At 41.8% G+C, this 25,442-nt stretch overlaps 1 protein-coding gene across 4 annotated transcripts in view; it reads left to right on the top strand.

The window, feature by feature from the left end:
• prkce (protein kinase C epsilon) overlaps nt 1-25,442 on the top strand; it is a 63,267-nt gene that overhangs the window by 28,463 nt on the left and 9,362 nt on the right. Inside the window, exons 4-15 of one of the 4 annotated variants that reach the window (XM_022234862.2) lie at nt 2,101-2,132; nt 2,873-2,952; nt 5,470-5,605; nt 7,318-7,451; nt 9,707-9,773; nt 13,812-13,853; nt 18,251-18,441; nt 19,126-19,299; nt 21,895-22,049; nt 22,665-22,803; nt 24,165-24,353; nt 24,810-24,956. In XM_022234862.2, coding sequence (XP_022090554.1) covers nt 2,101-2,132; nt 2,873-2,952; nt 5,470-5,605; nt 7,318-7,451; nt 9,707-9,773; nt 13,812-13,853; nt 18,251-18,441; nt 19,126-19,299; nt 21,895-22,049; nt 22,665-22,803; nt 24,165-24,353; nt 24,810-24,956 — 1,486 coding nt within the window. Of the gene's footprint in view, nt 1-2,100; nt 2,133-2,872; nt 2,953-5,469; nt 5,606-7,317; nt 7,452-9,706; nt 9,774-10,781; nt 10,894-13,811; nt 13,854-18,250; nt 18,442-19,125; nt 19,300-21,894; nt 22,050-22,664; nt 22,804-24,164; nt 24,354-24,809; nt 24,957-25,442 lie in introns of all 4 variants that reach the window. The other 3 variants (XM_022234860.2, XM_022234863.2, XM_022234861.2) reach the window with 3 other exon arrangements.

The following is a 25,442-nucleotide window of genomic DNA, read 5'->3' on the forward strand; positions in this document are numbered from 1 at the left end:
ACTGACCACATCCTGTATCCATTTTTGTTTGACCTAACACTGTTAACAGTTGGAAAATGTTCCAAATCTGATGGCATCATCAGCCTATATACCGGTATGCACATCTTACAGAAGGACTTCAATCGCTCAGAGGAAAAACGTTCTGAAGCATTTGACGCAAATATTGAATTGGTGCCTGCACATCAGGCCTTAACAATAATTTTTTTAAGGTGTACTTGTCCATTGGGGGGCAAGTACCAGTAGCACTGAAAATTTACTTGCCGGAGGTGAGATTTTACATGCCCAATCCCTGGTTCAGTTGCTCATAGCTGCGCGGGGTCAGTAGGTTCCTTCCTTCAACCAATCACCATTGATGATATTGCTACGCCACAATACGACATTAATATACATCCCCCCAACGTGTGCAGGACTCTGATGCACCATGTATACAAGTTTGGGCAGCAGCTATTTCTTAACCACTCGACGATTTTGCCTGGTTTCATATACAAAAAGTATACACACAAGTACAAGGTGAAATTCACTCATGTTGAAGTCACAGCCACATGTAAAACAGTCTTCGAGCTTCCGGCCGACAAAGCTCTGCTGCACCGCACGTGCAATAACCAATGAGGTCTGGTACCCAGACACAAGGGTATTTTACAGTCTGTGTACGCATTTTCCCTTGTTAAATATTCAGCGTGCTTAATACATGTGATTTGTGCATGTACATGTACGTACGTAACAATGCAAGAAATCATTGTATTCCACATACATGTACATGTAGCTGCTTACTTTTACCACTTTTTATAAGCTTTTGTGGAGAGGAAAACGAATCCAAGGGAAATTTGGTGACTGCTATTCTTGCACACGAAAAACAGACACTTTTATTTCAAGAAAAAAGGTCCTGTCCATCAGGCAATTTGTCGTTGCACAACCGAAAGAAGAAACTACTTGTCCCAGGCAATCAGACAACCGTTAATGTCGAGGCCTGATGCACACGTACATGTAATTACAGTTGCTGTGACACGCTTTGTAACAGTAGGAAATGTGTTACCTTCTACTCAGTCTTCTATGCACAACAGTGCTGTTGAGTTAAACTTTACTTGATTATTGATTTGGTGTGAAATCAGCACTCCGGTTCATTCAGTCTATTTTACTCAACCAATTTGCTTGAGCGCAGACATAATAAATCTCCGTCTGATATCGCCCGGGCCTCCTCTCCCCCGAACCCTTGTGTGAGACAGGTACATAGAGGATATGACAATGGCTGTCGCCACCCATTATCTTAACCGCAGCGCGGGGAGCCCTCCCCTGCAACCAAATGAGTGGTTACCATGGCAACGGGGGCCACAGCATCCGAAATCTGGGTTAATGCATAATGCAGCAATGTTGCATTGGTTGCAGAACGGTAGCCTGGCTGGCCAGAGGTGCCACCAGTCCCGAATTGCCGTGGTTATTACTCTATCCTTTCCCCCCTCCTTCGCTCTTCCCTCATGTGTTCAATCCTTCAAACGATATTTCAGTAGATATTTTGTTTCAGTTTAGGGTAAAGGCAAACTTGATTTATACAGATTGCTCCCTTTTAACTGAATTAGTCCCGGATTCCCCTTTCAGCGTTCGGGAAGGGGGGGAGGGGCTTGATTGTCGGAGATCCCCAGAATACATGTATGTGCACACAGCACTGTTGGAGCTGCTGACACAGGTGAAAGGAGACTGTGTTGAGGTATTCATGAATCGAAACTCGGATAGGAAAGAGTTGTGGAGAAAGAAACTGGACACAGTGGACTCAGCTCAGGGTTTTCCCAAACCTGTGGTCAGTTTGTTCATCTTCACCCGAAAGACCAGGATAAATGAAGTGGTTTGGACTTTTATCCGGTATGCACAAGACATAATTAATGTACTGTACATGTACATGTACTATACATGTACATACACACTGTTGCTCATAAACACATGTGTCGGTACATGTTCATGTTCAGCACACGTACATGTATGGTTGACAGCACTGCGATGTATAGTGTATGTGCAGCCATGTGCTATTAGCACTTAAGACTTTGTGCCATACTGTCTTTTTGTTACATACATGTAATTACCGATGATCTTCTTTTCTTTTGCTTTCAGGGGTTTTTACATGCAAGGGTACCAATGTCAAGGTAAGGATACATGTACATGTACCAGTACACCTGTGCATCCTTTAACTTTCACACTTTCACAATACAACTTCTTAGAGATTTTTCTCCTGCAGCTATGAGTACCATGCGTCTTCCGTAGATTTAAAACTAAGATTTCTTTGGTGCTGAAGGCTGGTTCAAACATATACAATAGACCCTATTTATGCTGAGGGCATTTCTGATCTTACTCTCCCAAATTTGTTTTATACATGTATATTGCAAACTGTTGATTAGGATGGCGCAAGGCAGTTTTTAATTTCCATGTATTGCATGCCTTTCTTTCTGTAATTTTCAAAATCTGGCAAGGCACAGTTCCGTCTGTTCAATTATGATTTCAAAATTATTTATCAGAGTAGACAGGTGCAAATTTGTCATTAAATTTGTCATTTAAATTTGTCATTAAATTTGTCATTTAAATTTGTCATTAAATTTGTCATTAAATTTCATTTAATTGCTTTCATTTGTACTCTCAACATTCAAAAATGAAGAGTTAAATATGGCCGGCCCCGTGAATAATGTCAATTGTGTATGTACATGCATTTGGCATCAAAGTAAACAAGAACACAAAATTGTGACTTCAGATATTATTTATTTATTTTAGATTTGCTGAAGTTAAACAGTCAAGTTGCTGTACGTGTTTAAATTAACTTTGTGACCTTCGACATCTTCAAAGTTCTTCCAATGCAGAGTGTTTTTTTTTCCCTCTGTTCTGTTCATTACAGTATGTACAGTGGTGGTACATAAGCGATGTCATGAGGTTGTGGTATCACGGTGTCCAGGACACAAGGATGATGCCAAAGAGGTAAGACTGCTTTCAAAGTTCAGGAAGGGACTAACAAGTGGGAACACACTTGTGTCAGTAGAATATACTGGATAGTGTCAGAAGTGCCTGCTAGTATGAAAACCTCTTGGCTTCAGTCGAGGGTTCTTAAAGCTTGTCTCTTGCTGAGTGGAAGAAGCTGAAAGGGGTGCCTTGTGGATACCCCAGTGAGGATACATACTACCCTGACCTCATTTGAATGTGCACAAAAGCTTCAGCATTAGAATTAATCAGTGCCACTGCATGTTCATTCTGGAGATTGACACTGAAGTGGTTTTGCCATTATTGGATGCCTTACCTAGGGCTGCGTCAATTCATATAAATCACTATTCGAATATTCGACCTTCAATTCTATCGAATATCAATAACAGTAATACGGAGCTTTGTAATACAGACAATGCACACACATTGAATGCCCATGCATGTACATGTACATGTATACGTTACATCCTCTAGACGTATGCACCTCAACCAATATTCAACCTGTGCTGCATGGATTTTTGGTCCATCCTAACAATGCCCTGTATTGTACGGTATTTACTTTGTGTGCAAGACCCAAAACAAAAGACATATTTTGAGCTAACTGAACTCAGAAAGCATTGTCATTTATCAGTAATAGAGGTGATGCGTTTATGCAGCTTCTGAGGACAAGAACATTGTATCACTGGGACAGGCTCCAGTAAACTTTTTGTGCCTTCATTGTAACTAAATAACGAAAACGGCCTCTGAGACAACATGGTGATGCCAGCAACGCAAACCTCTATTACTTTTTTGGCTGCAGTGCTGTGAAAATGCGCCAATCAGTGCAACGTGTTTGAACGTAGGGAGATGGATTTGACATCCATTAAAGTTTTCAATTTGCTCCTAGAGCTATTTTTCTCCTTGTAAACTCTGTTTTTTAAAATTCCTCCACGGGAAGCCTTACCCTTAATAGCAACACCGTATATTGTATTTCACACTTGTAAAGGTTAATTGCAGCCATGTGTTGCACCTGTACTTGGGTCATATACCCATGACATTTCAACAAGAAATACGAAGGAAAACAAGAGCACCGGGGCCATTCCTGTTTCTGGTGTGACAAAAACTTGGAAAATCCTCTGATTGACATCCTTTCTCGGCCTCTGAAAATAGTCCATGTATAGTTCCATGATGCCGTTAATATCAATACACTGACACCAGTTTAAAAGAAATTTTAGAAAAATGGTATAAAAAATAACTGTTGTCACACATGTAACCGACCTTTATTTGACCTCTGACACAAAATGGAAAAGTTAAAAAAAAAATTTGTCAACAAGTGGATTAAAATCAATGGCATAATGGAAATCTACAAGTACATGGGCCATTTTCAGAGGCCAAGGATGTCAATCAAACCGTATGATTTCCCCGTTTTTTGGTCACACACGTAACCAAGAATGTCCCATTCGTTGAATTTCACTACTGACCATGTGCATGTCGCAGCAGAGCACATTATTCACATCAATTTGGATGTTGAGTATCTGTAAGAAGAAGGATACTTGCTGGCATCGCTTGGGCAAAGGGACTACTGGGGTACACATAGAAAACCCCTGTCACTCAAATGTCACTCATTACATTAAGTTATCAGTCATGCATGCTGGCAAGAGTTGAGCATCATGGTCATCTGGAAATTTATGCAGATAGTTTTGGCATTGGTGTTTCATTGCATGAACTTTACTGTGCTGTATTTAATGGCAAGGGGAATAGGTATGCAATGCACAATATGTCATTGTGTAAACCAGCCAAAGCATATTTTGTTGACCAACGTTTTCCTTGGCGAATTTATTGCCTGTTTAATTTGACTATGTACTGTAATTAGACAAGTCTGGATACTGTGTTTAAATCAGTAAAAATTGTCACATTCTAAGCACAGTGGACTCATCATGTATTATTCTCACTTTAGTTCTTGCAGGGAATGTACAATACATATTGTACATGGGCAAGAAGCATGTTCAACATTAATTATGCATGTGGACTGTAGCTTCAAATGCACATGGGCCTTATGTGCTCCTGTGTGTACATTAAGGAATAGGAGAGATTCACTGTGGTATGCTCACCTTGCATGTGCAAAACCTGTAGACATTGACCAATTATGTACATGTGCACCTGCAGTTGCATATTGTAATCAGGAACATACAATGTAATGAGCGTACTTAAATACGGTACACTGTAAACTATGCTCCTTCATCCAGGGAAGTTGAGAGCATGTGCCATAACCTGTCCCTTGAGATTAAAGGGTTTTTCCTTTCTACTCCATAGAGCAAATCAAATGTCGGTTGCTGAATTTAATAAAAAAAAGAAGGACAGTTCACCCACACATGAGCAAGTCAGGACAAAATTGCCAGTATGTTATCAAAGGGACTTGAGTGATTTAGTCAGTTTTAGATTTGGCTGTTCGCCTGGATTTGGGGTTTTGTTTTGATTTCGTAGTTTTGTCACATGTGTTTATTATCGTTGTTTCTCTTTGTTCATTTCTACAACTAGTCTCAATCCCAGTCACAGCGGTTCAACATCAACTTGCCACATCGATTTAGCGTTCACAGTTTCAAGAAGCCGACCTTTTGCGATCACTGCGGTTCACTGCTCTACGGTTTGCTACGACAAGGGCTTCAATGCGAAGGTAAGCCAGACGCAGAAAGGGGCAAAAAAGCATGGATGGATGAGGAGACCTGATTATTGGGCCATGTTCAAATTGTGGGAAAGAGAACGGACCGAAATATTGAGTTGGTGATAACTCAAGAGCAATTCCACATGAAAGTGGAAATTTGGTCATGCTGTTACTGACCTCAATCACAATTTACAAATAAAAAGAAGTTTAAAAAAAAAAAACAACAGGGAAGTGGATTTCAGTTAAAGTGATTGCATTGTAGGCCTGTGCCGGGTACCCACCCATCAATATCAAAACTAGGGTACCAGTAAAAAAATTTTCCCGTATAAACAATGTATGTGAACTTTAACAGTGAATGTTAGAACTGCTGAAAAATCATCATGCCACTGAGAAACGCAGTCCTGCAGTTATAACTTCAGTTCAGAGATCGACGGGGTTTAATAAAACGGTGGGGGAGATTTCCCTCTAACGTTAAGAACAATGTGCTGCTTCCTATGTACAAAAAAGAGCCCTGTTTCAGGTACATGCTCAGCCAGGATTGCATGCAATGCCATTTGTAAAGTGTTCATTATATTTTAAGGGTACCCAGGTACCTTGGCATTGACAAAATGGGTGCCCAGTTCCAAAAATATCTCTATTATACTATGTATTATTTCCCCGTCTTTTTTTCCCCCCAAGTCCCTTTTTGTTTGAGAATTACTTATGATAATGAGGTTGGTACCGGTAAGAGCGTGACCAAATTTCTACTTTGGAGTGAAATTACTTGTCGATGATGGCTTGAGCCAGGGAGACAAATGTGTCTGCCAGAAAGAACTCCCTCCCCCCCCCAGCCAGGGATCCTCCGGGAAGAAAGTAATAGGTGCTGCGTGTCCAACTTTAATAACAGAGTTACTGTAATTGGCAATAACGTGGTGCTAACTGTAGTATGATATGCACATTAAAGTAAAGCTGTCTGTGCAAGTGGCTTGACTGTATACAAAGCTGTGACATCATGTACATGTACCGTAGTGTTGATGGTCTTAAGATTTGGTCCCATGATGACCCTCTGGGGGTCCTTGTTGGGCTTTGGACACCATACTGTGTACATCAGTGCATGTACATGTAATGTACAAGCACCCTCAACTTGATCACTGGTCTCGTTTTGTCACCGACTGGTATTTACATGTACATGTACCTGCATGTGTTAGTAATCCCCAGCTCTGTTTGAATAGGGATTTCCAGTTTAATTTTAAATTGGAAAATTTGAATCCAGTTCCCCCCTGGTGTGAAATCAGCCCTCTACATGTATCTGTTGCAATTTGTGAACATGGTGGGTTGCATATTGGCAGTGTAAACAGCTGTACACATTGTAGTTTCATGCATCCTGATACCTACATGTAATACCTCAAGATATCTGCTCAGGTCTGCCAGTTCCACATTTGACATTCAGGTGCAATCAATTATGATCTATAGTGTATTAGACTGGCAGTCAGGCTGTGCATACATTAAGCTACGGTACATTGTACATGTACCAGTATATGCGCAACATTACCCAATGCTGCCTTCATGTTTATGGAAGATTTTTTTTCTATGTGAATGCAGTAAGCACTTAACTGTAAGGATGCAACATGAGTTTGCCTCCAGGGATGATGCCATTGTAGGTGCATGTTTACTGCAATACTACAAACCATTGTTCTTATTTTATTTGACCACATGTTTACGTTTCTTCTCCTGTGTATAATCAGCATGCAAAATGAACGTCCACAAGAGATGCGACAAGAACGTTGCACCCAACTGTGGTATCAACCCCAAGAGAATGGCCGAAATCCTGTCAGAGATGGGTGTGACGGGCGATAAATTGTCAATACGCAGGAAAAAGGTAATTCCGAAGGTTCCAGTGATTTGTCATATTATTTCCAATCGACCCTGCAAGTTTTTCAAAGATTTCTTTGTTTCAGCAAGTGGTGTAAATATTCTTATCAATTGAAACCACCCTTGGACTCCAGAACAGGAGTGATTTTGCAGGAGTTTTATTTCAAGATTGTTATATTCCACAATCTCACATACCATAGTTTCCATTTTTTTTAGCTCATCTGGTATGAACATTGGGTTTTCTCAGTAATGGATATCAACATTGGGTTTTCTCAGTAATGAAGGCGTCATTGTGCTCTTTTCAAATTAACATTAAAAATCCATAAACTGACCAGGATCAACAAAAGACTCAGTTAGCTTGGTTGTATCACAGACACATCAGAATTGTCTAATGTATTTAAGTTAGAACATGGTTAAGTCTACAGTACGTATTTGGGTAATTCCAGAAATCAGGGGTCCCTTTTTTTTCATGTCCCTGTCACGTTGGATGTATGATTTTTTAAGTTCACAACACATTTTCTAATTCCCAAGAATGATGAATTAATGTAAATTACCTGCCAAACAAATAGTAATGCCGGTAGTTTGAAATCAATTCCGGTGATATTTCCATGTCAAACAACAAAGGTCAGATGTAACAGGGACATGAAAACATCACTCTTTTGGACCCCTAATTTCTGGAATTACCCATTTACCCACATACGTGCTATAAATAACACATGTTCCTACACCTCAGTTTTGTTACTCTGCATGTATACAGAAAGGAAAAGAAAGAGATGCGGTCAATAACAAGGAAGTTACCTTGTGCATTAGTCACTTTTGATGTGATTGAAGTTTGATTTTCACCGCCTCAATTTTTTATACCCAAGAATCAATCACAGGTCCTCCACAAATACATGTAGGTTTGAAGGAAGTGGTCTTTTCAGCTGGGGGCAGATCTTATAAAAGTAAAACCCAGTGATCTTTGCGCTATTCGCAGTGATTGCAATCCGAGAGTCAACCTGAAACCCTTTGAACTTTAAGCAGTCCCAGTCAACAGTAGAGTGGAATAAGAAAATTCACCCAAGGTTTGGGGCTTACCTGTGCCAAGGTTTTAAGATTTCACAGGGTGAATACTCTGTCAGTTTTGCTTTCTTTGGAAAGTTTTCTTTGAGTTGAGGGGAAGGGAATAAGTTTCAACTTCTTTGTTGTTTTTCCCAACCACTGTAGAGTGTGCACTTTTTAAAGTCAAGTTTTATTTATTTTTTTTATGTACATATACATGGCCGTCTTCTGAATAGCATCTAACCTGCACACATGCACCTGCACCAGGGCTCCATGGTTGAAATTTTGTGCAGGGCCAAATGCCAGTGTGGCTGTTGGTGCCATATGAATGAATGAGTTTTAAATTAATAATGCAACAACCTCGCTCCTCACTGACACACACATGTATCATCTTCACCAACATTTGTAACCCCAGAGATGTTGCGTTTCCCTCAGTACCTTTGGACCCTGAAGTCGTGAAAGCACGGACACATTTGTGTGGATGTTTGACAGACAGCACAGGCTCCCGTTGCCTGTGAAAAAATGAGCCCAGTCATCAGAAATCCTATTTGTTGGAGTACTGTCCACGAAAATCGTCATCAGGAGATCTGAATCTGTGTTTCTACACATCCAGTTTAGTTGATCCTTTTGATTCAGTGGAACATTTTGCTCAAGCATTACACTTGGTTTTGGTCTCGATTAATTTGGTGTCATTTTAATCACAGCCATTTTCCCTGGTGTAGTTACCTTCTTTTGCATATTCACTACATGTAACATTTCTTTATGGAGTCCATCTTTCACAGCCATTCACTTCACACTGTATATTGGGGCCAATGACAGCACACTGTGCCTGTACATTTGACAGGCACATCATTGAACACACACATTAACTGTGGCTTCCTGTTCCGTCAATCAGAGTGGAAGTTTTGATATTGAAAACAAATGCCTTAATTTCAATAACCAATATAATATCATTATTTTGCTTTTGCTTTGAACTGGGCACATTGAATGGAAGGTACATATACATGATACATGTAGTTTCCCATGTTATTCACAGTACATACTTAAAACAAGACAAAACAAACTCAAAACACCGCTGTGACCATATGTTTGCCCCTTCTCCCTAGAGGAACAGTATCACTCCACACTGTAGATGACCTGTTCCACCAAGTCACATACATGTACATGTACCATTGCTATCTAACATTTCCACCCACGTGCCATGTATATATATATATCTAGGCCTTTGTCAGTGAGTCACCTTCAGCCTCGACTAGCGAAGATACGGAACCCACAGCCAAGGAGTCAGGTAAACGAGTCTGGGCCGAGCAGGACGGCAAGGGCAGAGAGGTCCAAGCAGGGGGCTTATCCCTCATGGCACTCAACCTCAGACATTTCTCCCCTCCCCTATTCCTATCCCACCCAGCCCTTTAACAATCCAGGTCAGAAAAGTAGGCCCCTTTTGAGATCTCACTCCAAATACATGTAATCCCCGTTGTCTTGAAATTACACAGTTAAAAAATTGCGTGCTGGTGTATTATTCATTTTGGAATTTCAGGTCATATCAGTTTAATGTTTTGTCACTTCACGAAAATTCTTCAGATCCAAGGTTATTGTGTGTTTTCTAAAACCCTTGGTTCTACGTGTATGCTTTTCAGAATGGCACATGCAAGTACTGTTACACAGGATCAGAAAACCCTCTCTAGGAGAAAACCTGACCTCAAATCCAGGGCACCGAAAGAAAGTGGGTCTGAGGTTGAGTGCAGGGGAGGAGAACCCTCACTTGCTGTTCTGCCCTGTAGTGTGCCAGTGTTTGCCAGTGTGACAATTCCACCAACCCACAAGGAAATGCTTGACTGGCCAGGTAACAGTGTACAGCACTTGACATCCAACTGCAGCTGGGCTATTGATGAAAAACAACCTCACCTGACGAGCATTCTTGAGTTCTTGTTGGAATTGTAACACTGGCAAGGCTGTTACTAGATACATCTGCAGCCAGGGAAAAAAATAATCATAAGTAATGACTAACTTGATATAGAATTCTCAAAGGTTGTTTTTTTTTGCTTTTTGTTTCCTTTCCCCTCCCTGTTCATCATCTCTTCCCTACCGGTGTGCGTGTGTGTGTGCGTCCGACTGGCTACCACAATACTTGTATATTGTTCATCTGTTAACCGGCCGTCTGCTGCAAACCCTGTCCTTCCGTTATTTTGAATGTTTTTGTTCTGTGTTGCTGGATCCCTCCGTGGACTGTTTGTCCGTGTTTTGCTTGTTTGTTTGTTTGTTTTTGTTGTTGCCGACAAATGTTGACATGAGTCAGGCCTCCATCTCGGAATATCCCAAATTGGGTTCCTTGGACGCCTGTGCCTCCTCCTCACCACGCCCCTCCTCCCAGCCCACATCGCCTAGGTCCGCTCCCGCCGAGCTGGCAGGTATGGGTCAAAAGATGCCTTTCTTTTCATATTTTTGGTTCTAAAATGTTGGATTTTTTGTTTGCTTTCTTTTTTTTTTAAGGTTGGGTTTTGTTTTTGCATGTTGGCTCTTGTTTACTGCACTTTGCACTTTTGCTTTTATGATTTCACGTCTCTTTTAGTTTACCTTTTTTTTAAATGTAGTTTTCCTTCAGTTTTCTTTCTGCCTGTGAATGTTGATTGTTGAATGTCAGCTGTGGGCTAGTTGCACTGCACATTGCCAGATGGGATGGCTTTGTTGTTGGTTTGATACGAATGGAGCGGTAAAACACATTGCTCTGTAGTGTGGCATTGGCACTTGACACTCTGCTTGAGTTTTCTGTGAAAGCAAACGTGACATCAGAATATATCTCACAGCATTCTGCTAATTTGGTTATTTGTGGCGGGAGGGTTGGGCTGCAACTATGCAACATAAGCAGAGAGTGCTTCAGTAAAATTCCAGATGTACATGCACACATACAGTAGCTGCGTCAGTATCAAGGAAGAGGAACTCGGTCACATCATTTATTCATGTTCTATTGGCTTTGGACACCTGTTTCCATGGAAATGCTGAAGTAATTTGAAGGATATTGATTTTTTTTTATCTAGACAGAGAACCTCTCTCCTGGCCTGCATGGCAGCTGGCCCTGAGGGTGCAAGATTTTCCCCTCAAATGACTATGTGATTTAAGACAAACTAAGTATCAATGCAGTGTGGCATGGTTTAACAACGCCACACCCTTACTGATAATGTACTAGTACCTGTCTAACGTTTCAAATGAAAAAAGGTACCCATTATGTTTCTCATTAAAAACCAGTTGTGTTTCTTTCAATCCAATTCTGAGAAATGGATATTTGCATACGTATGATTTTTGTCTATACTGGCAAAATTCACAGATTGCATGTGTGACCTTGCAACAGCTCTTATGATGGCCTTGGAGGCCAGCCATGTTACCATCAAGTTGTTAATAGTTTTATTGTGGTCCACCTCCATTGGTGGCCTTTGTAGCCTGTCAAGTCACTGCCAAGGTACATGTACTGTGCATGTAGCCTCGCCTTGGTCCAATCCATTGGTGGCCTTGGAGGCCAGCCATGTTACCATCAAGTTGTTAATAGTTTTATTGTGGTCTACCTCCATTGGTGGCCTTTGTAGCCTGTCAAGTCACTGCCAAGGTACATGTACTGTGCATGTAGCCTCGCCTTGGTCCAATCCATTGGTGGCCTTGGAGGCCAGCCATGTTACCATCAAGTTGTTAATAGTTTTATTGTGGTCTACCTCCATTGGTGGCCTTTGTAGCCTGTCAAGTCACTGCCAAGGTACATGTACTGTGCATGTAGCCTCGCCTTGGTCCAATCCATTGGTGGCCTTGGAGGCCAGCCATGTTACCATCAAGTTGTTAATAGTTTTATTGTGGTCCACCTCCATTGGTGGCCTTTGTGGCCTGTCAAGTCACTGCCAAGGTACATGTACTGTGCATGTAGCCTCGCCTTGGTCCAACCCATTGGTGGCCGTGGAGGTCAGTCATGCCACTATCAAGGTGGTGTAATTTGTTGTTGTCCAACCATTTTGGAGGCCTTGATAACCAGTTATGCCACCGTCAAGTTACATGTGGTTTGATTTTGGTCCAGCTCCTTTTTTGGCTTTCATGGCCAGTCGTTGTCGGTGTTATTTGGTTGAGGGAGGTTTGAGTGATACATCCCATGTTGACAGTGCACGGTGACCAGGATGAGTAACCTTGGTAGTCATGTGGCCTTGGTAGTCATTCCTGGTTGAAACCACATCCTTCTAATCATACCCAAAGAAAGCATGACCTTCAGTAGAAAAACTTGAGGTTTATTTTATTGAACTGCGTCCTTAAAAAGTCACATGTGTGATGATGTATCTGGTGAAATGCCAGAAATGTTTTATTAGATGTTCATGAATTATGGAGTCGTTCTCTTTCGTGGGGTAAGAGGCAGAGGTACATGTGAATCATTTGTAAGTTTGTAGAACAGCTGGCAGATGTGTGCTTGTTTGTGAGAAGCTGGAAGGTCTGAGGCAAAAAATGCAGTGAGCCGTGTTTCATGACACTCTCATGTACAAATGGCCGCGTACATGGGTAATTCCAGAAATTAGGGGTCCATTTTTTCATGTCGCTGTTACATTTGACATGTGATTTTGTAAGTTCAGAACATATTTTCTAATTTCCAAGAGTGATGAATTAATGCAGATTACCTGCCAAAGAAATTGTAATAGTTTGAAAACAATGCTAGTGATAGTTCCATGTCAAACAGCAAAGGTCAGATGTAAGAGGGACACGAAAATGTCACACTTTTGGACCCCTAATCTCTGGATTACCGACATGCATGCGTGTTTCTCTTTGGAATGCCTCTGCAATAGGTAACTTTTCTGATCTGAATAGTTCCTTCGACATGATCTGGCAAATTATAACTCCGGTGTCAGAATTTGTGCCTGCCTAGGCCAGGCGCTCTACTGCGTAAGACTTAGTTTGCGAAAGTCTCACATGAAGATAGTTGAATACTGCAATACTTGAGTGATTCTGATGTCTCTTTGCCCAGCATGCTCACCCTTGTTCACAATATGCTCAAGCCCATAGTGGTGAGATTTCTGAATCGTATGCAATTGTCATTTATGAAATCAAGGAGTTGGCTGGTGTGCATGGCGGTAGTACCATCACGCCTCCTGGAAATGGCATATTTCTGTCACTGATTTGAGTAGAAAATTACCTTGAAATCCTTGCCTGTGACATGCATGATTCTTCCATTATAGTGCTCATGTACATATGTACACTTCCTTCTGTTATTGTTTTGCTTTCATTTAATTTAATGGTTTTTTTTATATTTTATTTTGGGGGGTTAATTGGCTGCTTATCGTTTCGCGTGTTGTTTGATTTTGGGCAGGAATCCCAGAAGTTGTTCTTGTTAGTAACAACTTAAATGCAGGTGAAACTTTGTCCCCCTTTTTGCGCTTTTGGGCTGGGATATATTAATGCTTTTTAACCCTGCTAACACAAACCCTACCGCTGGTAGTCAAGTTGCTCTTTGAAACATTGAAATGAATGCTGTGGAAATTCAGCCAAGAAACTGGCATGAAGATAGTGTTGAAATTGGCTTTAGAAAGGTACCAAAATCAGATGTTTTGAATTTTTCGGCACGGTCGGCACATTTGAAGTGTTGCAACTCTCATGCAAGCGTTGATAACGTGTTTGAATAATGTAGCATTTGAAGTGTGAACATGTGCAAAATATGCGTCATATTTTGGCATTCATTCCGAATGGCTCTGACAGTGAAATTTGTATTTGAAAAGAGGAAATAAATGAAGGTGTAGTGCATTAATAACTCATTGTAAATTATACTTTCATGTTTACCACATTTTGGCCATTGCTCTTGCATGTCAGTTTGACTGTTGAAAAGGACGTCCTTTTTTATTTTAATCGCCATATTCCCTTTTAAAATGAAATACATCAGAAATATTTCAGTCATGCCTTTTGTCCTTGGAACAGGTCGCCAGTCTGCCTGCCCTGTAGCCATTTTTACCCACACCTGTTTTTATGTTAACATTGCTATGAGGAATTTACCTCCAGAATGTGAATTCAACTCTTTGTCTGAAGAAGTGGATTGTCATTGAATGCTAATAAAAATGGACCAAGGAAATAAACCTTCATTGCAAAGACAAGGCACAAGCAGTAACATTCCAAGAGAAACATTTGCTACCCTTCTTTTAATATTCAAAGATCAAAATCTTACGAAAGAGTTCGGAGGAATTTTATTTCCTTTTTCTTTATGTGTGTGTGTGTGGGTGTGGGGGGGGAGTCTTATCATAGAGCTTTCTTGAATTAATCTTTACATTAGGGCAACCCAAATCTGCACAGATTTTAAAAAATATTTCCTACATATTTTTGTACGTCGAAAAGCTGGCTTCAGTCTGTCCACCCTTCTGTCGTCAGTTATGTCTGCATATCTGTCCTCTCATGTTGCACCGCGTTCGTCTTGCTGTGTGCCCTCTGCCCCCTCTCACCATCATGTTTTAATTTAGTATAGAGAGTGGCCGCTGAACATAGTTGTGCATATACCAGTGAATTTGCCCTTTTTTCCCCAACATTTTTTTGCCTGTGGTATTTTTGTGACATCAATATACCCTCCATCCCCCTTCCAGCCTCAAATGTACAAGAGCATTGAATCGAAATGGGAAAAAAAAACAACTAACTGCAATTGATTTGAAAGTGCCTCATGACCTTTCACGCATTTGGATCCGGGATAGTGCAGCAGAAAATAGAAAAGGAAAATAGATGTATGAACGATGCTTTCGTTAATTTGCATAATCCATACAGATGGTGGCTATGCTACAGGATACCATGTGGAGTGCCACTCCTCCCCTGTCCTGTTCCATACATCCTGCTTTCTACCCTTTGAGCTCACTTTTCTGTGTGTACTTGGTATTACATGTACCTGTACATGTCTTCTGTGCCACTTGTAATCACATTGCAGCCATTGGTGCTTGTAATTTCTACATGTAAATGGTGGTGCAGCTTGGGATCGCTGGGTGTGTGTGTGTTGGGGGGTGGGGTATAGCTTGGGGGAGGGGAGATGTCCGTTGCCCCCCTCCATCACATCCCTGCGTGAGAAATCCTGGACTAGGTACACTCAATCCACACTTCACAATGGTTAGAAAATTTATGATTAGTGGAAACATGTCAAGTTTATCACATGTCCACTGCAATTAAACCTGTTCACTCACCAGCCTCACACCCTGAGGATTGACTGGTATTCAACCCTAGGGTAAAAGAGGTTTTTGTACCGTTTATAGCCTGCTAGAGATGGTTATCGGTGGGTCTTGTAATGTCATGTGCGACTTGCATTCCACTATGTGTGCATGTTTTTGGCACAGGCATAATAATGATTCGCTTCCCATCAGCTTGAAACTTGAATCAAGTTGTCGATTGGGATAGAGAATACTTTGGATTTGTGCATGCAACAAAGCATGCGTAGCAACAAAGACAAGATTAGCATCTAGGACCACTTCTTTCCCTGAGAATTTAGCTCTTGCCTTCACTTGGCTAAACTAGATACATGTATGTATGTGTGAAAAGGCTAAAGCTCACTCGTGAATGCAAAAGACCTCTTTTTAATGTCATCTTGTTCTCAGTTGAACACTTTGATCTGTTGTCAACTCAAGTCAAAAATCTCCCTTGGGGCAGTGTATATTCATCCAATATCAAGATTCGAAGGGTTGAGACCTTTTTTAAAAAGCTAACTGGGGCCCTAGTAGACACTAAGTTGGTTCCTAATGATTTGAAATGGCACAGATATGAGCAGGCCTAATTTCGCATGCGGACTAGAGTGCTTCAGGCAGGCATCATCAAACAAGTTGAGAACAGAAAGGCTGTTCCTTCAAAAAAAACACAGAGTTGGAACTGGTTTCCTCGTGAACTGATGTGTATGCTTACTGTCGGTCACAAGGCACTGTTGCAAATGAGGGTTTGGGAGCTGTTAGGCAGCTTGGTTAAAGTTGAGCAGTTTATTTAACCGGTTACACTGTTGGCAGTGTGCGTCTTCGCATCGAAATGGTTAGATGCAGTCATGCGGCTGATGCGTACATTGCCCTGATGAAATTCCCCACAAAACAGAGAAGTAATTGACAACTTGTTCCAAACCTTACATGTCTCCTGGACAGGCATCATTTCTAATTGCCTCAGGATTGTTGCACCGACACTGCACCATTTGAGCTATGTTTGAATTGTCCTGTCTTTGTCCTGATCCTCCTCCCATTAAACCTCTCTGTATTGTTATCATTCACCGAGTCAATTTAGCTTTGGCTATTAGCCTTGTAACTACCAATTGTTCAGTTGCCTTTACGCCAGAGAATCTTGATATCTCGGATGAGACAGTAGGGATGGGGAATTCAGGAGTTGTTTTTGCGCAGTTAGCTTGATAGAGTGCATTAGTTGCTTGTGAAAGCTCGGGTTTCTCTACCTAAAGATTTGCTCAACTTTGCGAGGGAATTGCACATTTTAAGTTGTTGCCGCTAGGCCTGGCAGAGACCATGTCAACCTTGACGTCATGCCCTTCCGATGGCAACGGCAAAACAGCCGCCCACACACCTGATTCACATTGTAAAATGTATGTAACATAAGGCATTTAGACGCACTCACCACTCAAGCACATGCTGTGAGTTCCAGGATGTAGAGATTCACCGTTTTTGTGATAGCAGTCAGCATCTCGAACCACAATGTGGAACAAAACAGTAAACAAGTATGACGTGGTCTGTGGCAGGTTTTTCTGATACCGTCAATCAAAGATGAACCAAGTGGAAGCCGTTTCATTCCCTTTGCCAATCGAGTAAATAACCTTTGAGACCATATTTACTGGGCTCTGACTTTAATGCCGAGCTAGTTACCCTTGAAACACAGTACCAAGGGTGGACATTAACGTCCACCCATCGCATCCATGGTATGTTAGCAAAGTACTGCCATGCTGTGTTAAAAAAAGCAAAAAAAAAAAAACCCAAACAAACCAAGCAAAACCAACCCCTGTCTCGTCCCCACCATTTTGAGGGTTCTTCGTCACCATTGGTCTCATGAATGTGTTTCTGTCATGTGGCAAATATATGTACATGTCACCTTGCTCCCAAACCCCAGCCCCACCCTGCCAGTCACAAAATGCACCTTTGAAGCCAACTGGCACAATACGCAATATAGCACTGCCAAGTGTTTGCCACAAAGTTGCCTTGTTTTCTTCACGGTCCACATCTTGAACACTTTATCCCGCAGTTAATCATTTTGTTCTTTACTGAGTACGCATAGCGTCTCACAAACTCGGAAACCTAGCAAATAAGCTCCTCTTCTTTCACGCACAGCACAATTGAACTTGCTATCGTCTGTGCAAGTAACTAATGAAGAAAGCACAACTTCAACAAGCAGATGCTGGCTTTGTCCCAGAATGCAATGCCCATGAATGACCTCACAGTTATTATCTCTTTGCTGCTGTACTGTGGTTGAATTGTACCCAATTGTTAGTTTTCTCTTTGAGCACATTGAGTCTGCACTTCACTTTCTTTGCTTGTACACAATGAATGAACTGCGAATGGTGATGCAGATGGTGATATAACTTGACCCATCAGCCTTATACTTCTGGTTTTGTTGAAGGTTACTTACCCATCATGGTAAAAACAGCAAAGTAATACTCTCTATCATTAGATAAGCAACATGGGCATACTAACATATCGCAGCATGGCTTGTGGTATTTTAATGCCTAACTTTCATGTTTATGCCAATTTTTTTTTTCCCCCTGGACCCAAATGAACGTTGACTGATGCATCTGACTCATTGCCCACCCGACAGGCATCACCAAGATCAATGACCTGAGCCAGGCCACAGAAAAGCTGTCGGTGGAGAACGACGAGAATAAGTCTTCGTCCCATAGTCTCAAGACGCCCTCCCTCAAGGAGGAGCTGGAGCGGATACCCATGCGGAAGTTTACCCTGGAGGATTTCAACTTCATCAAAGTCCTTGGGAAGGGGAGCTTTGGCAAGGTGAGGGTGACAGGAGTCCCCTCCCCTTATCAAAAACAAATAATAATTGCCCCTCCACTCTCATATCTTAATGGAAGTTGGAATGATGCATCTGCCTTCACTGTGGAAGCTTGCTGAATGCACTGTGGTCATGTACTTGGATTGGTCATTCTAGAACATTCCAAGTAGCAAATTATGTGAAGAAAAAAGTTGACTCAAATAGGAGCCAATGAGGCCCATCGGACTGGTAGTCCTGTCTGGTTTCAGTAGCATGGAGCAAGTGACTATTTCTATTCACCCTTAATTGGATGCCAGTCTATAGCAGGTCACTCCTCAGCTATTAGCGAGTGCCCATCCATTCTCCTGGATGGATAGGAGCAAGTTAGGATGAAGTAATTTGCCCGAGGACACAATGTATGGCCAGGAGCTGGATTTGAACCCCGGACCCTCTGAGCATGAGTCACAAATCCTTACCACTTAGCCACACTCCCCCCCCACAGCAGACTATGTACCTGAAGTTGTAGGAGTTTATAGGTAGACATGTTTTCTTCTTTTTCATACTGTTTGTTCGATCTCAACCAAAACTTTACCGAAACAAGAGTCTGATTGGCCCACCGAGGGTGACTTGACAAGAAGCAGCATCCAGTGAACCTCATTCCCATCACCTTTGCCCGTCTAAGACTCGGTTGTTGTTTCTGTGCATAGGTGATGCTGGCAGAGAAGAAGAACAGCGAAGAGGTGTATGCGGTGAAAGTGCTGAAGAAGCACGCCATCATCCAAGACGACGATGTGGAGTGCACCATGACGGAGAAGCGAGTGCTGGTCCTAGCCAACAGACACCCCTTCCTGACATCCCTACATTCCTGCTTCCAGACTGTGGTAAGTTGTGTCCACCTGTTGAGCCACATATTGAGTTGAGAGAGAAGTGACTCCTCATTCTCCATGCGAAGAAGCTTTGACAGCATCCGGAGCGCAGACATTTTGAACTCGCTTGTGTGTTTATGGATGAAATTTGGAATGATGTACTCTAAATGGGTAGTTCTAGAAATTAGGGGACCGTATTTTCGTGTCCCTGGTACGTCTGACGTGTGATTTTGTAAGTTCAGAACATATTTTCTAATTTCCAAGAGTGATGAATTAATGCAAATTACCTGCCAAAGAAATAGTAATAGTTTGAAAACAATTCTGGTGATATTTCCATGTCAAATAGCAAAGGTCAGGTGTAACAGGAACACAAAAATGTCACATTGTAGACCCCTAATTTCTGGAATTACCTAAATACAACACCCAAGTATAACATATGCAAGTAGCAAATATAGGCATGTTGTCCATCAGGTGTATGCTACCTTAAAATGTTGACGCAGTGCCTCAGGAAAATTCCTCTGAAGCACATACCGATATGAGCACGCATGTAGGTTCTTGGTTAGGTTATCAGCTTTGTTGATGCATTTTATCAGAATGTAGACACAGATATGCAGAAAGCCTCACAAAAGATGCAGATTTCTGCAAATTAGTGCATAAACATGGATGCACCCAGCAGGCTTTGCTTTGCACAGGAAGTTATCACTCTAGTAATTTAATGCAGCGTTGCGAGTGCACTCTAGTAACAAAGTTTCAGTCGATTGGATGCCTGAGTGTCTACACACCCAGAAGGCTGCTTCAGATACCCTGTTTTATTGTGCTAGATATTTGATTTTCAAATGCTTTCAAACAGTTTGCAACACTGTTCCAGTGGGTGGGTTTTGTGTGTTGCCATCGATGATGCCTATATTTCAGCAAGAAAAGGAAAGTGTGAACATTATCCGCTCCGAGTTGAACAAAAGAGGGCACTTTTTTTTTTGGTACTCACTGCATAGGCAGTTTTTTTTTAGGCATGCCATGAGGTGTGCAAGTATATGCACATTTGATGCCGAGTACGGGTAACTAATTTACTCCGCCGTGTATGGTCTTTGCTTACACGCAGAAGGCATGCAAGAAATCATTTATATCCACCTGTCTCTCTTTTCATCGATTGGGGGTGCACTTCAGCTCGGGGTGGATCAGTTACCAATGCACCAGCTTGGCTGTCCAACAGCACATGCCTTCAAGTGCAGTGCATCAGAGTTACTTGAGAACAGCAATGCATTCACCCAGTCAGCTTGTCAAGTGTGGTCATACACCAACTTGCAAGCACTGAACACGTTTGAGTACACACTGAACATTTCTGTTCTTGAATGACCTCACCTTTTGGAAATATCAGACCGGCACAATGTTGCCTGCTGTGGTGTGGGACATGGCATTTTTTCACACCCTGTTGTGTACGTATTGATGGCACCTTAGAGAGGGATACATGATAAGTGTTGTAGACATCTGAAGTACCGTTTTCAGCCTTTAGATCAAGCTTAATTTTTTTTCAGGGTGTAGATTTGAAAGCTTTACAAAATTCCATGACAAATTATGTTGTGAAACTGCATTTGGAGTGGACTTGCAAAATATTTTGCAGCAACATTGCAAAACATTAAAGCCTGTTCTCTACTTGAATGATATATCAGGAAACAAAATCCAAAATACACAGAAATGAAAGGGCATTTTTTTACACATCTGGAATTGGAAAACAGAAATACAGGGAAGTACTTGGTTTACAGTTATGGATCAGAGACACGCATGTTTGGCCCTGAGATTTTATCAGAGACTTTTGCTCTCTGGCATGACCTCATCCTTTTCCTCAATTTGTTTCTCTTATTGTTACACCAAAAACAATAAGGAGGAACTTTGTTGTTGGGGAACCGCGGTCCAACGTGAAGGAATGTTAGGGGTCTTTCCCCCTCGCTGTGTATGCGTCATGCAGCATGAGTCACTGTACCGAGTCGAGGTATTCTTATACCAAGCCTTTGCTGCTTGTTATAGTGATAAGCAGTATTTGTCACTCCGAGAACCACGCGTCCCACAGAGAGCTTTTTATTTACACGTACAACATCAGATACTTTGAGGCAAATGTCCTTAGCAACTCATTTCCTCTTTTCTGTGGAGGGGTATTTTTACACAGAGTGGGACATTTTGGACAAGTCATCTGACGTTTTTTGTGAATGACCCATGCAAGGAACTAACTGTTTTATGCATTCTTATTCTCCTCTTCGATCTATGAACTCTATTTGACTTTTTTTGGGGGGCTTAAGTGTACTGAAAGGGCACGTTTTTAAACGTTGGAAATTGTCCAAGTTTTTCTGGACTGTTGAGGGTACCGTCGTTGTGATGTAAATCAACCTTTTGGACAAAAGAATTACAATAATATAAACAGCAGAATTCAAGGGACTGGGATCCTCAGAATGTGTTGGCCTTAACTATATATTGTGATAATTGTGCTCTTTGAGACAATTGTTATGTACGTTTAATAGCTGCACATTGTTTTTATGTACATCCCGATTATTATGAATTTATTTTGGTATTGTGACGTTGCAAGTATCCAGTGAAATTTCACCTTATGGTTCATTGCAGGACCGACTGTACTTTGTCATGGAGTATGTCAACGGCGGTGATCTGATGTTCCAAATCCAGAGGGCTAGGAAATTCCACGAGCCCAGAGCCAAATTCTACGCAGCTGAAGTGATCCTTGCTCTGCAGTTCCTGCACCGGCACGGTGTAATATATAGGTGAGTCTGAGAAGCTTCTGTCTTCTATCTGTGACTTCAAACCGGTCTCTAGTTATACCCGCTTCTCCTTTGATTCATTCCAAGATAGTTGTTTACAAAAATGTCTGTTCTTTTTTGCTTAGTTTTGATTTGTCAAGACGTGTCGTGCAGTAATCAGTGGTTCAGCATTTGGAGGGAAATGTGTGAATCTAGTGGAGTGACATGCCTTTGCGTCGTGTATTGTGTGTCTTGAAAACCAGCTTTACACTTTGGCTGGTTCATTCTACGTTCACTTTAGTCCCTTTTGTTCATTTTAGCACTCTGAAGGATCATTAGACTTGTTTAAAAGTGTGCATTTCACAAAAAGTCACAGTTTCATGTTGTCTGTAGGTTAATTTTACTATTACAAGTTTGCAGCATTTTGATTATTTCCCTCCTTTGTACTCATCAGCAAAAATGATAAAAGTGCCCTGACTGGGCTTTTGAAATCCTAACCCTTGGTTGTGTAAAAATTACATTAAAATGGAGGATTAAGGGTTGTTAGGGTTAATTAGTAGTGATATCTCTGCAACTGTACTTAAGCACTGGTAGGGTAAAATGTTTATCGTGTTGTTTGCTTTGGCCTGGTCACTGCAGAGATTTGAAGTTAGACAACATCTTGCTAGACAATGATGGCCATTGCAAACTTGCCGATTTTGGTATGTGCAAGGAGGGGATCATGAACGGCAGAACAACGGCGACATTCTGTGGCACACCAGACTACATTGCACCTGAGGTATGTTGAGCGGATGGCGGGGGGGGGGTTACTGTACACGGTAATGTAAACCGACAGCTCTGTTTGCCCGTATCGCCTCACCGTAAGGTGGCCCCTTGGTAACACAACACTGTATGGCTGAAGCGGGCTATTTATCTTTGGTCATCCTCATCCATTGCTGTTTGCATAGTGACTGGGGGCGTAACCCCTTGCTATAATGTGTCCAACTCTGTGAAAAGTCATAAGTCGCTAGAGCTACTTTTTGAGTCAAAGGCCTTTAAAAGTATCTAACGCAGTGCAAGGCAACGGGAATCCTCCACTCTTTTACCCACACCATTCCTTTTTAAGTCAGGATTCCAAACTGAGCAGTACATTACTGTCAAATGGTCTTACTACTCACTTTCAATGAGTGGATCACATATGGTTTCAGGGATTAATGGCTTTCGACTGGCATCCATGAACACAGATATTGACAAATAGAAGGAGCCACCAACATGGAGCAGTGTTTCTGAGGTTGCAGGTTCAAATCCAACTTGAGTCAATTTGTATGTTCATCTGTATTGAGTTGAATTTGCAATGGGGATTGGCCTGTTTGAAATCAGGAGGACGCACAAACAATTCTCATAATCGTTGCATAACGCCGAGTCCTGCTATTTGACAAGTAGGATGTCATAAAAATCTGGCTGCCAGTTGCCCGTTGAGGCATCACTGCATGTAATGTAATTCTGGAAACTGTCAATTAACTGAAACTGAAACTTACACGTTTACAGACTAGCCACGTAATTCCTACCCCGTGACTCTTAGTAAGACAACTTTCATGAAATGATGAAATGGAGATGATTCTTTCGATGAAAGAATGGCACGCTATGCACATTAAGTTGAGTTCTCTGTAAGTTGAGAATCTTTTGCCAGTTTTGACTTACTTTAATTTCTTTCAATTATCAGTATTTTCCTTTCACTTCTTGCAGACGGTATTATTTTGGGCAAAAAATGTCCAATTTTAATAAAGGCAAGATACTACAACCATCATTTATCGATGTTCAGTCAAAGCCTTACATACTGATTTGGAAGAGTAATTTGAACAGTATTTCTACTATATTTTTGTGCTGCACCCGCGGAGTGATATTTGTTACCATAAGAGGCATTGCATAACAGCCAAGTCCAAGTGCGGCACACGGTCGACCTCTGCAAACCTCTTCGCCTCATGTGCGTATAGGAAAGAAATGAGAGAATGAGCTGAGTTGAGGCATGCTTGATGTTTAAACCCCTCAGCCGTGCCTGCGTACACACAAGCCAGATTGTGGTCGCACATCCTCCGGGCAAAGTCGCCAAATTGTCTGCGCAGAATGTCTCAAATGTTGGCATTCTTTCTGATTTTGTAGATCCTGCACGAGCTCGACTACGGCCCGTCTGTGGATTGGTGGGCCCTAGGAGTCCTGATGTACGAGATGATGGCTGGCCAGCCTCCCTTTGAGGCCGACAACGAGGACGATCTCTTCGACTGTATCCTGCACGAGGATGTCCTGTACCCGGTCTGGCTCAGCAAGGAAGCAACGTCCATACTGAAAGCAGTGAGTTCTCACTTCCCAGTCATTTTCCCCGAGTTGTGTGGAGAAGTCCTGAGTGAATCAGAGTGCCAAGCCAAGCCACGGTGTATGTAGAATGAATGTATGGTCCTGTGTGTTGATGGTGTCACACTCTGCTTATAGGCACACCTTCCTGTGGAGCTGTGAATCAGTCGTCCCCACCTAGCTCCCGCTGGAAAGTGCTCTCGTAAACAAAGTGGGACAGCAAATTTTCTGCAGGTGTATGTGTGAATGAGTCACCTCATGTCATTATCACATCATGTCAATGGATCTGATACTCTTACCCATGTGAGCCAAACATTACGGCTATGGCTGATAATGCACGCAGCGCCTGTTCCTCTGAAAGCCTACGGCTAAGTGGCTTCAGCCACTTCCCATATCCACATGTCATATCCTCAGCCGCAGCCAATTAATTCTCTTCTCTTCTCCCCTCCCCGGTAGTTCATGGAGAAAAACCCAGCCAAGAGGTTGGGGTGCGTTGAGAGCCAAGGTGGGGAAAACGCCATCCGGCAGCACCCGTTCTTTTCCGACATCTCCTGGGAGAGATTGGAACAGCTCAAAGTGGAGCCACCATTTAAGCCCAAGATTGTAAGTACATTGATTCAAAAGGATTTTTTTCCCTCCAGTTAACCCTTATTTTCAAGTTTTGGGGTTTTTTCTATTCAGAAGGTAGTTTTGTGGCATTTTGGTTTTTGTACTAAATTGAATTTCCATGTTTATAAGCAACACATTTCAGGGAGTAAACCTCAATTTCTCCTTAATGATTAACTTTTTGTGACATTCATAAACAAGTCCCTTTCGCACTTTTTTAACCCTACCTTAAAAAGGATGAATTTGAGGTGAATAAATAACCCTTAAATTCATTCAAACAAGGACTTGATGGTACAGGTTTAGTATTGTATGGCAGTTTACAATCTATGCTTTCACGCATATTAATAAAAAGACCATAAAATATGACAAGAGGCGATGGTTTCAGTCGTCGCACTCAAACAAGAGGCTTCAGTTCTTGGCAAGATTGAGCTTGTTAAAATACAGCTGCACAACCATGGAAAAATTAAATGTGAAAAATAAATG

This window comes from Acanthaster planci, linkage group LG01 (genome assembly GCF_054643075.1).
Source record: "Acanthaster planci isolate LZ-2023a linkage group LG01, COTS_SCS, whole genome shotgun sequence".
NCBI classification, from domain to species: Eukaryota; Metazoa; Echinodermata; class Asteroidea; order Valvatida; family Acanthasteridae; genus Acanthaster; species Acanthaster planci.